The sequence below is a fragment of the Oratosquilla oratoria genome, chromosome 10 (genome assembly GCF_046742065.1).
Source record: "Oratosquilla oratoria isolate Oo_2021 chromosome 10, ASM4674206v1, whole genome shotgun sequence".
Taxonomy (NCBI): domain Eukaryota; kingdom Metazoa; phylum Arthropoda; class Malacostraca; order Stomatopoda; family Squillidae; genus Oratosquilla; species Oratosquilla oratoria.
The window spans coordinates 63,725,230-63,737,601 of NC_134786.1; the positions used below are offsets into that span (position 1 = coordinate 63,725,230).

A 12,372-nucleotide genomic window follows, 5' to 3' on the forward strand; every position below is an offset into this window, starting at 1 on the left:
CATCTGACCCAGGCAGTAGGCAGGAAACAGGGATGACCCGTCATCCAGGAGGAGCTAAGATGAGAGGGAAACGAGGGTGGTGGATGAGAGTGAAATGGGTGGGAGCAGGTGCATGCCTTGATTTGGCTACCTCCCTTATAAGGTGGAAGAGGCTGTTAGTATATGTAAATAGATAGTGACTAATGGAAAGTGAGGAAAAATAAAACAAATACTTACGACTTCATCTTGCAAGTTTGGATTCATTACTTTGGGGTTCCTTTCAAAAGTTTATGGTCTAAGAAAACTCAAAATAAAATATCAAAGTTTATTATCCCTCTATTTTGTAAACAAATTTTATAATTTATGACATCTCTTGTACTTAGATATGAAAATAATACTGCAGTATGATTCAACAAAGAGCAAACTTGGACTGCAGGGGATTCTCATTTGAGGATGAATGTACGAGACTGGTCTTTCCAAGTCTTTTAAAGTGTGGTACACACTGGCGCTAATGACTCGTACAACTTGGCCATGGCAGTTTGTACTATGTGTTCCAACTTTTCATTGGTGCTTGAGGCAGTCTGTGGAATAAATACAATAAATACAATTACCCGAAAAACAAAACAAAACAAATCTTAAACTCGTACAACTTTTCTAGATGACAACTACATTTTCCTTTATAAATACGATTTGTCAAATTACGAATAAATCGAGGGTTACCATGACAGTGAGATCAATCTTGACAACGATGTTGTCAACTGTGATGGAAAATTTCTCTCCTTTGAATATCCGTGGAACCGATTCCTCTCCAAACATGTCCTGTAACAACTCTATCAGACACTCCTGAAAACATAATTATTTTCAAAATCAAGCCTTCTTGAACCCATCCTTTTCACATATCACAAACCTTCACAACACAAAATACATAAATCTGTAACACACCTTAAAATGCATCTTATCGAAGTTCCCAGCCATCATATTTGGAAGAGAAACTGAAGATGAATCAAGTTCTTGAGTTTTCAGGATGACCTTCATGATAGCATCAGCATACATGTCATTGCTTGGGCTAGCAACCCACTGGAACACATACACAGTGTCAAAACATTCCCCCTTCAATATTCATATATATGTACAAATATATGCACATGCACACACACACAGTGAGACCTCTCATTAACGGACGTTAATTAGCTGTGTTTGCGGTCTTTTCGGTGTTTTGGAGTGGTTTTTGGGTGGCAAAGTGATTGCACGCACTAAACAATGGCACCAAAAACACCGAAAACAGAGTGAAAACACCACAAACACAGCTAATTAACGTCCGTTAATGAGAGGTCTCACTGTATATACATATACAGTGTATAAAATTCTATCAATATACCAAGGACCTCTTACCCCTTATAAGAGAGGTAGCCATGCCAAAGGCACATACCCACTTCCACCCATTCAACTTTCATCCACCATCCTTGCTTCTCTCTTATACAGCAAGACACAGTACATTCACAGAAGGGCCACTTCACTTAAACAGTGATGCCCCCATATTCAAACTTCTCCTTTCTGCTTCTCAATCCAAGTCTCCGCTCCACAGTGTAATAGGCATGATCACCCCCACATATAATCCTCTCTTTGTATCCATTCCCATATACCTATGCCTCAAGACACTTTTCAGTCACCCCTACATATAATCCTCTCTTTGCATCCATCCCCAGTTGCCTATGCCTCATGACACTTTTCAATCTCTCAAGACATTTACTTGCTTCTCTCAATCTAGTTTCCCTCCACCCCCATTCCTCCATTTCCTGGCACATGCAACTAAGTGCTTAAAATATCCATTTCATCCACCCTCTTTCCAACTTGCTGGCACCCTTTTCCCTTGTACATCTCATCACCTCACTTTTACCCACATTTACCTTCCACTTTCTATTATCACATACCTTCCCAAACTCCATCACTAACTGCCTTAATCCCTCTTCTGACCCTATCACAAGTGCAGTGTTCTCCACAAACAATTGGCTCACTTCCCACTTCTCTCCACTATATCTCTAATCCTGTGCCCATTACTCTCACATTTACTTCTCATACCACCCCATCCATGTACACATTGAGCAGCAATAGTGACATAACATAGCCCTGATGCAGCCCCACCTCCCAGTGCCAAGATGCAGGGAATGGGAGTGGAGTATATAGGGATGAAATGGATGGGAGTGGATTTATGCCTTTGATTTTGGCTACCTCCCTTGTAAGGAGGAAAAAAAGGCCCTTGGTGTCTACATGTATATAAATAATACCTCACTAGTAAATAAGAAGTGAAAAGATAAGAGGGAGGGAAGAGGATGGAGGGGAGTGGAGTGTGATAGGGATTGAATGGATGGGAGTGGTTTTATGCCTTTGTTTTTTCGGCTACCTCCCTTATAAGGGGGAAAAAAGCCTTTGGTATATGTGTGTATGCATGTAGTAAATAAGATAATATGACACTACATACATACATACATATACCAAGGCTTTTTCCCCCTTACAAGGGAGGTAGCCAAAAAGGGAAAGGCATAAAATCATTTCCATCCATTCTATCCCTGAATACACTCCACACCCGTCCACCCTCCCTCTTATCTGAGCACCTCCTGGATGACGGGTCATCCCTGCACCTTGTCCACTGCCCTGAACACTAACTAACACTAACCAGAACAAAATCCATGACCTATGTGAATCAAGTTATACAATTTAACATAATTTACCTCAAGGACAACTAGTGGGGCCTCGTGAGTCACCGTGACAGCATCAAACACTCTCAATGACTGGTTATCTGTGCTGTCACCAATCACAACCTCTACATCTCCATACATGGACGAGAGAAGGTAGTGGAGCAGATACCAAGAGCTTGTATAATGAACACTCTGTCTCTGGGTAATACTTGAAACAGCTAATTCACTATACTCTGTAAAAAAAAAAAAAAATATGACATGTTCATCAAATAACAATCAACTACAGTAGATGTCCATATATTCAAAAATATAATTATGTGTTATAATGTCAAAAAACATAAAGCTATGAAACTTACTGCCCAAGTCTTTGGCTGCGATGATGTGGTAATTGAAGTTGCGTTTGACTAGGATACCAGACACATTCGTACCATCCTTGGGTTTCTGCACAGCAAGCTCACCCATCACCTGGAAAGTACACACCACATTTAAGCATTAGGAAAGAGGGGAATGTCTGTTGAGGAAGGACGGGAGAGGACAGAAGATAGGGGTGAATGGAGAATGGTTGTGTATGGATGATCCTGTGATGTATGAGGGGGAGTGGCGGGGGATGGGGGATGGGGGATGAGGGAGTATGTGTGTAAAATAAATTGACACAGCCCTAAGGAATTTCTCCCCATCTTCTCCATTTCTGCATGAGGGGATGGAGAGGGGGTTTGCCAATTTAATGAAGCAGCCTTGCTGTGGATGTGCTGTGTCTTAGGACACTGCTTCTGACCCAGGGCAGTGGGCAAGATGCAGGGATGTCCCATCATCCAGGAGGAGCCAAGATAAGAGGGAGGGAAGTGCAGTATGTGGGGATGGAATGGGTGGGAGTGATTTTTATGCCTTTGATTTTTTGGGCTACCTCCCTTGTAAGGGGGAAAAAGCCTTTGGTATATGTATGTATATTTATCCCCAGACCTTTTCATCATAATAACAACATCTATCAATCTATATACCAAAAGACACCTTCCCTTTCACAAAGGAAGTAACCAGTCAAGCATGCACCCATCTTCACCCATTCCACACCCATTTATTTACCTTTTAAAATATCTCTTAACTACTTGTTGATGAAGGTCTATCCCTGTCCTCCACCCACTGCCAGGGTCATAGGACAATATTGAATATATATGGGTCAGTGTTGTGCACTATATGAACAGCTACAATGATTTTCTAATTTGATCGTATGAGTGATGGATGAAGAAAATGAGGGAGAAATAAGAAACGATGAGATGCAAGCAGTTATAAAAATGATGAGAGCAGGTAAGGCACCTGGGTTAGATGAGTGAAATTTGGGTGTATACTTTGACCTTGCCACTCACTTATAATGGGGAAAGGACTTTTTGGTTCATTTGGACACAAATCCTTACAAACACGTGAAAGTGGATTCTTCTGTGGGATAGTAAGGAATAAGGACCAATGACAGGTACCTGGTTGTGGTGGTCCTTCAAGACCAACATCAAAGCTTTCCACTTTCAAATCCCACTTCCATCAGGAGGTGCAGCCCTGAAGAACCAACACTCAGTCTCTAGACAGAGCCAAAGATCAATCTGTACCAACTTCAGTTGTATTGTTTACACCTTTTCACACACATAAAGAGCTGAAAACTGACAACTGCTCTTCTCTTACTCTTTCACCTAGTGTCCCAGAAACAATCCCACACTTATAGAATACAAACAGTTTATAATTTCTTTACAGAGATCTGTGGGAGGACCTGAGAACCAATGCCAGTCAATATGGAGCAACAGGGTTCCAGTTGGTGAAATTCGAATCAACAATTATCGTTATGGTTAGAAACATTCACAATTCCTACAACCCATTTTAAGAGAAACCCACTCGACAGACAGAAATATACCAATTCCACTCCCATTCACCACCCATCTGCTTCCATCCTGTCTTAGTTCCTCATGAATGAAGTGTAAAAGGGTTACCTCTAAAGAAAAATAACCACCCTGTTATATATATTTCCATACCTTTGCCATCTTCTCTCCTCGGAAATAAAATGTAACTGTTTCCAAGTTCTTTGGATTGAAAACCTTTATTGAGTGTTCAGTATTTTCCTCGTACTCCTTCACAAGAGCTTTCTTCAAACGTCCCATCTCTGTCATCTCACCGTGAACGAGGACCTGCAGAAGATTCAAATATACACATTAAATTTTTAGCTTCATTCATTCCATGGGTGGAACATTTGGCTGGGTTTTGTGGAGTGCTAAATGTAATGTATGTATCCACATATAAATTCAACTGTGTGTACTGTCTCCTGGTACTACCAAGCATCCCCACACTAAATAAAACCCAACCACATCACTAAAAACACTCCCATACCTCAGTAAACAATCCAAAAATGTGAAAATAATTTTTTCTATCCCTAATGTCCACAAAAACAATTTCATTTGGTGATAATTCAGTTTAACATCACGCACTCCCCCTATCAGGAGGCTAGGACGATGCTCCTTACAGGGGACCTTGTAGCATGGAATCTAATTAACCATGACTTTGGTCAACTCATCCATGGCAGGGTTCAAACCACCATCACCTAGACCTGCATTGAAAGTAGTGACACTCTTACCTACTTGGCCAGCAAGTTTCCTGAATATTATTTGGCCAAATGGAAATATTTCTATAAGGATAGGTTGGTCAACCCCCTTATGGAATGAACATATGACAACACTTACAACATTTGGAGGCTTAATTGTTCTGATGAAATGTGATGTCTGGTCAAAATCAGTGTGTGCTGAAAAGGAGATATATTCCACCGTGCATTTCATGGGAATACGCTGACCAGACATAGTAATAATTTCCTCAGGCTCCTTCAAGATATCCTTTGCAAGTGTGCCTTCCACGCAGTAACCTATAGAACAAGAAAAGACAAAATACTTTAAAAGTAGAAAAGAGTCTTCTGTTACAAGTTGTTTTCATTGTTTTCGTTCCCTAGAGTGTATTTGGGGATGAAATGGGTGGGAGTGTTTTTATGCCTTTCCCTTTTTGGCTACCTCCCTTGGAAGGGGGAAAAAGCCTTGGTATATGTATGTATGTAGACTGTCTACCCAAGCTGTCCAATCTCCCTGAGGATTGCCATGGCTGAAACAGGGTATATGTTGTGTTGTAGGTGTGCATAGCTGTGTACAATACAGTCTTTCATGATGTGTTGTGTAGTATGGGACAAAGTGTTAAATCCTGGGAAGTTATTCGCAACGTGGTCATCCAGCTGCCTCTGGTAACTTTGAAGGGACGCTTACTAAACAAGTGATTCTGAGTGTCACTAATGAAGTGGAGGTCAAGAGTGAAAATGACTTATAACCTGCTTGGTAGCAAGTTCATAATAAAGGCATTTTATTCATCTATATACCAAAAGGCTTCTCCCCACTTGTGAGGGAGGAAGCCAGCCAAGGTATGCACTCACCCTTCACCCCATACTGTACCCATGCATACTACAGTAATTTCCTGATTCAAAAAGTTCTTTGTAAGGAAGTACTATCCTAGCCCTCTCTGAGGTGAAGTTAAACTGAATATACATATATCTATCTATATGCAAAGAGGGACAAGTGTGAGTGTAGTAGTTTCAGAGGGATTAGCTTGTTGAGTGTAGTTGGGAAGACTTATGGGAGGGTCTTGATTGAGAGGATTAGGAGAGAAACAGAGGGAGTAATTGGTGAGGAACAGTGTGGGTTTAGGACAGGTAGGGGTTGTATAGATCAGATTTTTGTGGTAAGACAGATATGTGAGAAAGCTATAGAAAAAGGTATGGATGTTTTTTAGGCTTTTATGGATTCGGAAAAGGCTTACGACTGGGTAGACAGGAAGGCACTGTGGGAGGTACTGCAGATATATGGGATAGGAGGAAAGCTGTTAAGAGCAGTCAAGAGTTTTTACGAGAGTAGTAGAGCTTGTGTTAGGATTAGAAATGGAAAGAGTGAATGGTTTGAGGTAAAGGTGGGACTTTGTCAGGGATGTGTTATGTCGCCCTGGCTGTTCAATCTTTACATGGATGGGGTGGTGCGAGAGGTGAATGCAAGGGTAGTGGGTCAGGGGTTGGAGATGATTAAAGAAAATGGAGAAAAGTGGGAGGTAAGCCAGTTGTTGTTTGCTGACGACACTGCGCTTGTAGCAGGATCAGAGGAGGGATTGAGGAAGTTAGTGACAGTTTGAGAAGGTGTGTGAAAGAAGGAAGCTGAAGATAAATGTGGGCAAAAGTAAGGTGATGAGATGTACAAGGGGAGAGAGTGACAGCAGGCTGGAAGTGAGCATTAAGGGTGAAAGACTGGAGGAAGTGGATAGTTTTAGATACTTGGGTGCGAATGTGGCAGGAAAGGGAGGAGTGGGGGTGGAGGTAGAATGTAGATTGAGAGAAGCAAGTAAATGCCTTGGTGGATTGAAAAGTGTAATGAGAAATAGACATCTGGGAATGGATGCTAAGAGGAGGTTATATGAAGGAGTGATTGTGCCAACAGCATTGTACGGGGCAGAAACATGGAACATGAGAGAGGAAGAGAGAAGGAGTTTGAATGTGTTTGAGATGAAATGTCTGAGAAGTATGATAGGGTTACTAGGCTGGATAGAGTGAGAAATGAGGAGGTGAGGAGGAGAACAGGGGTGGAAAGGGAACTGGGAGATAGGGTTGATGAAAGAGTATTAGGATGGTTTGGACACATGGAAAGAATGAATGAAGAAAGATTAGTAAAAGAAGTGTGGAAGGCAGAGGTGGAAGAAGTGAATATGATGGGGCGTCCTTGGATGAGATGGATGGATGGGGTGAAAGGGGCATTACAAAAGAGAGGAATGTCTGTGGAGGAAGGACAGGAGAGGACAGAAGGTAGGGGTGAATGGAGAGGGGTTGTTTATAGATGATGCTGTGATGCATGAGGGTGAGTGGGTGGGCGATGGGGGGTGACAAAGTATGTACGAGAAAAAAATTTGATGCACCCCGAAGGGATTTCTCCTCATCTTCTCCTTTTCTGCATGGAGGGACGGAGAGGGGGGGTCACCGAATTTATGAAGCTGCCTTGCTGTGGATGTGCTGTGTCTTGCGACACTGCTTCTGACTCAGGGCAGTGGACGGGATGTAGGGATGACCCGTCATCCAGGAGGTGCCAAGATAAGAGGGAGGGTGGAGGGGAGTGGAATATATGGGAAATGGAATGGGTGAGAGTGGTTTCTATGCCTTTTTTCTTTTTGGCTACCACACGTGTAGGGGGAAAAAGCCTTTGGTATATGTATGTATGTATATATGTATATGCAAATGGCTTTTTCCCCCCTTATATGGGAGGTAGCCAAGTCAAAAGGAATGTACCCACTCCCACCCACTCCACTCTCATCCACCACCCTTTCTTCCCTCTCATCTCAGTTCCTCATGGTTGAAGGGTCATCCCTGTATCCAGCCCACTGCCCTAGGTCAGAAGCAATACAGCAAAACAAGTACATCCACAGCAAGGCTGCTTTACTTAATCAACGAACCCCCCTCTCCATCCCTTCATGCAGTAAATAGGGAAGATGGAGAGAAATCTCTTGAGGCTGCATCAAAATATCATTCACACATAACCACTCCCTCCGCCCCATCCCCTGCCCGCTCCCTTCCTTTCATCACAGTACTGTCTACACACAGCCATTCTCCACTCACCCCAATCTCCTGTCTTCTCCCTTCCTAGCTCAACAGACATTCTGAGTATACTTATATATTCTAAAGATCTGTAGACCATCAAACCTCATTTAGGATGTAATGGCTTCAATAAAAGTAATCCATTACAATGCAATTGAAACATCTAACACATACCGATCTTTAATGGAAGCTGCAAATGTACTATCTTTCACAGACTATATCCAAAACATTATTCAGAAAAGTAGGTGTTATGACAACAAAATGTACCATACTATATGGTTTCTATCCTCCTTAACTATGCAGGGTTAAGCTTTATTATCATGTTACATGGCTATGAACTACAAAGTTACAGAATTTTCTGAAATGTCTCCTGCTCTTCAGTGTTTAGTACATTTAAATTCTCACTACCTATTTCTCCTTAACCAATCTTGTGGCACAGCAAATGCAGTCTCATAAAGATACATTACCTGCAATAATAACTCCATTCTTAGGGTCAGGACACCACATCTCAAACAGTTCTCTTGACAACCCACTCTGCATCATGCCTGGAGAAGCCATGATGACACAAGGACCAATATCCTCAAACTGGTCCATGCCCTGAAACATAGGGAACATGATTATGGATCATATCACTCATTCATTCACAAATACAGGGATCAATGGCAGATGGTCCTGATAGATGGATATCAGAGAATTAACTCTCCACTGCCCATCTTCAAAACTTGTCAACATCATCCAGACCAGGCACCAAGCTCACTTTCTCCCTATCAACTTGAACTCACATGTAAAGAAGGAGTATTTCCTTTAACCAATCCAGGTCCCCAAACAGATATTTACATAACAAATATCCAGCACAAAACACAACTTAAAAAAGCAACAATTTAATACTATAATTTAAATTTAATCTATTACAATCTGTAAAACCAAAAAGAAAAGGCAGGTTTGGCTTCACATGAACTGAAACATTCTTGCAACATAAAAGTCACTAAACAATACAAAGTAAAATTTATTACATTAGTTTAATCTAGAAGAATTTACATTAGTCATACCTTTAAATTGGAGATGTGTTTGAACTGGAATGGATTGCTGACAGAAATCTGTCTCTGAATTCTGTCGTTCATGGCATTTGTGTAAGTCTGGTAGACACTCATACACTTTTTTGCAAGAGCCGATGCATAGTAGATAGGAACCTCATGCAACTCTGGATGTAACTGCCAGTACTCATCTGGATGGAAAAAATATATATAGAAAGAACATATCTTACTTTTCCATATTATTCAACTACTAGTTTCACAGCTTTGGGAAGATTTTTTTTTTAACAAAAATACACGAGTATCTGTACTTAATATACATACCAAAAGACTCCTTCCCCCTTTCAAGGGAGGTGGTCAGCCAAGGGACACACCCACCATAAACATAGTGTACATACATATATATATATCAAAGGCTTTTCCCCCTTACAAGGGAGGTAGCCAAAGTCAACAAGCATAATTTCACTCTCATCCATTCCACCCCCATTCACCATTCCTCCCTCCCTCCCTCTCATCTTGGCTCCTCCTGGATGATGGGTCATCCCTGCATCTCGCCCATCACCCTGGGTCAGAAGCAATGCAGCAAGACACAGCACATCCACAGCAAAGCTGCTTCATTTAATTGGTGACCCCACCCCCCCTCTGTCCCCTCATGCAGTAACACTGAAGAATGGGACCCTTCAGGCTGCATTAAAATATCATTCACACATAACCACTCCCCAAGACCCCTATCCCCCACTCACTCCCTTCCATGCATCACAGTATCATCCATGTAAACCAAATATAAAACATTACGCCCTCATTCCTTTCACTCCCAACACACTTGTTCCTTTCACTCCTTCCTATTTAAATCATCTGAAAATTGCACACCCTGTGGTGTATGGAGAGCAATGAATTAAGTGAATGCAAGCTGTGAGAGGGAAATGTGATAAGAGAAAATTGGCAAGAATGGATGATAAACAACTTGCTACATGAAGATGACACTATTCTGCCTGGAAAGTTATAGTAGGGCTTGCACAGGATGGTGACTGAATTTGGTAAGACTTGTTGATACCTAGTGATATACGAGAGCATTGAGAGCATTACTGCACTAATTGTTGCCTCAAGTCTCAAATGGAAAACCTCCTTCCCCAAAGTAGCTGGCAACAGTACTTGGTCTCTCCAACAAATCTCCCTGGGAAAAAACTTCACCGTTTTCTGTGTTGTACTAAAGTGGGACTGTTTCTATGTCATTGACTGAAAGCAGTATATATATATATATATATATATATATATATATATATACATATAAATATATATATATATATATATATATATACATATATATATATACCGTATTTTTCGGACCATAAGGCGCGGGAAAAATCCTTAAAATCGGCCAAAATCGGGTGGTGCGCCTTATGTGGCTTCAGTGCAAAAAAATACCTCGGATAGTGACGTACTATTTTGACACGTTTCGTGGCTAGCCTGCCGACGGCGACAGTGTATGGTAGGCCTAGCAAAAGTTACAACCATGCTATAACCAAGATGCATGTATCTTGACAAGAAAATTGCGAAAACTTCGTCCATGACACAGCATTCATTCAAGCTAACATGGCTATGACATGATAGCGTCCACAACACAGACAGCCATTTTGCATTGGTATAGTCTCGCTCCACTCAGACTGTAGTCATTTGGGTATTTTTTTATTTTCGATCATGGGCACAATATAGCAATATAAAATTAATTATTAATTTTGTAAATTAAAATGTATTAACGTAATATGCAATTTTGTGGGCGGAAATGAAAATAAAAAATACCTTGCTACAAGCAAATATGCTAATGAACGAAGTCGGTAGCATAGGATCGGGACGCCAACGTCTCTCACAACGACGACAACGAGGACGAGCCGGATGACATTTAATTTGCAGGTAATGATTTATTAAACACAGGTTAGGTTAGGTTAGACGAATTTATCACCCTTTCATATCTTCGACGTCAGCATCTATCATAACAAACATGGCGTACCATTCGTCCAACACGACTTCGTTACTTACGAAATCTGTTTCAGCACATTTTTTTATTTTCATTTCCGCTCACAAAATTGCATATTACGTTGATACATTATAATTGACAAAATTAATAATTAATTTTTTATTGCTATATTGCGCCCATGGTCGAAACTAAAAATTTACCTTCATTTGTAATCTTGTGTTTTTAAGTAAATAGAGAATTCCAGGAATAAAACTGCTAATGTTGGTTTTATTCCCCACAATTCCCGTAACGTGCTTGTTGTTTTTTAGGATTATTGGCAGGGCAGACCGTCCATGGAGGTGGTCTGATTTCACTGACCAAAATAAAAATATATAACATTCAATTTTGTAATTTTGCTAAATCCCAACCGATTTTTCTCATTCAACAACGAAAATGTTGTTCTGAATGCACTCACACATGCATGATTATCCGATGACGAGACCAGGTGCGCCTTATGTAAGGACAGGGAATAGCAAATTACAGGTGCACCTTATGGTATGAAGCGCCTTATGGTCCGAAAAATACGGTATATATATATATATATAAATATATATGTATATATATATATATATATATATATATATATATATATATATATATATATATGTATATATATACATATATATATATATACATATATATACATATATATATACATATATATATACATATATATATATACATATATATATATATATATACATATATATATATATACATATATATATATACATATATATATATACATATATATATATACATATATATATATACATATATATATATACATATATATATATACATATATATATATACATATATATACATATATATATATATATATATATATATATATACATATATACATATATATATATACATATATATACACATATATATATATACATATATATATATATATATATATATATATATATATATATATATATATATATATATATATACATACAGGTAAACGTCGACTTACGATGGCCGCGACTTACGATTGTTCGACTT

At 39.8% G+C, this 12,372-nt stretch overlaps 1 protein-coding gene across 1 annotated transcript in view; it reads right to left on the minus strand.

Annotated features, from left to right (window-relative positions):
- Positions 1 to 290: 290 nt before the first annotated feature.
- The window catches only part of Cpsf73 (cleavage and polyadenylation specificity factor 73), a 22,196-nt gene continuing 10,114 nt past the window's right edge, over positions 291 to 12,372 (minus strand). Inside the window, exons 6-14 of the mRNA XM_076191989.1 lie at positions 9,360 to 9,535; positions 8,778 to 8,907; positions 5,390 to 5,565; positions 4,688 to 4,840; positions 3,032 to 3,140; positions 2,709 to 2,908; positions 922 to 1,056; positions 700 to 822; positions 291 to 560 (exon numbers count right to left, since the gene is read on the minus strand). Of these exons, the coding sequence (XP_076048104.1) occupies positions 465 to 560; positions 700 to 822; positions 922 to 1,056; positions 2,709 to 2,908; positions 3,032 to 3,140; positions 4,688 to 4,840; positions 5,390 to 5,565; positions 8,778 to 8,907; positions 9,360 to 9,535 (1,298 nt within the window). The 3' untranslated portion in view covers positions 291 to 464. The remainder of the gene's footprint in view (positions 561 to 699; positions 823 to 921; positions 1,057 to 2,708; positions 2,909 to 3,031; positions 3,141 to 4,687; positions 4,841 to 5,389; positions 5,566 to 8,777; positions 8,908 to 9,359; positions 9,536 to 12,372) is intronic.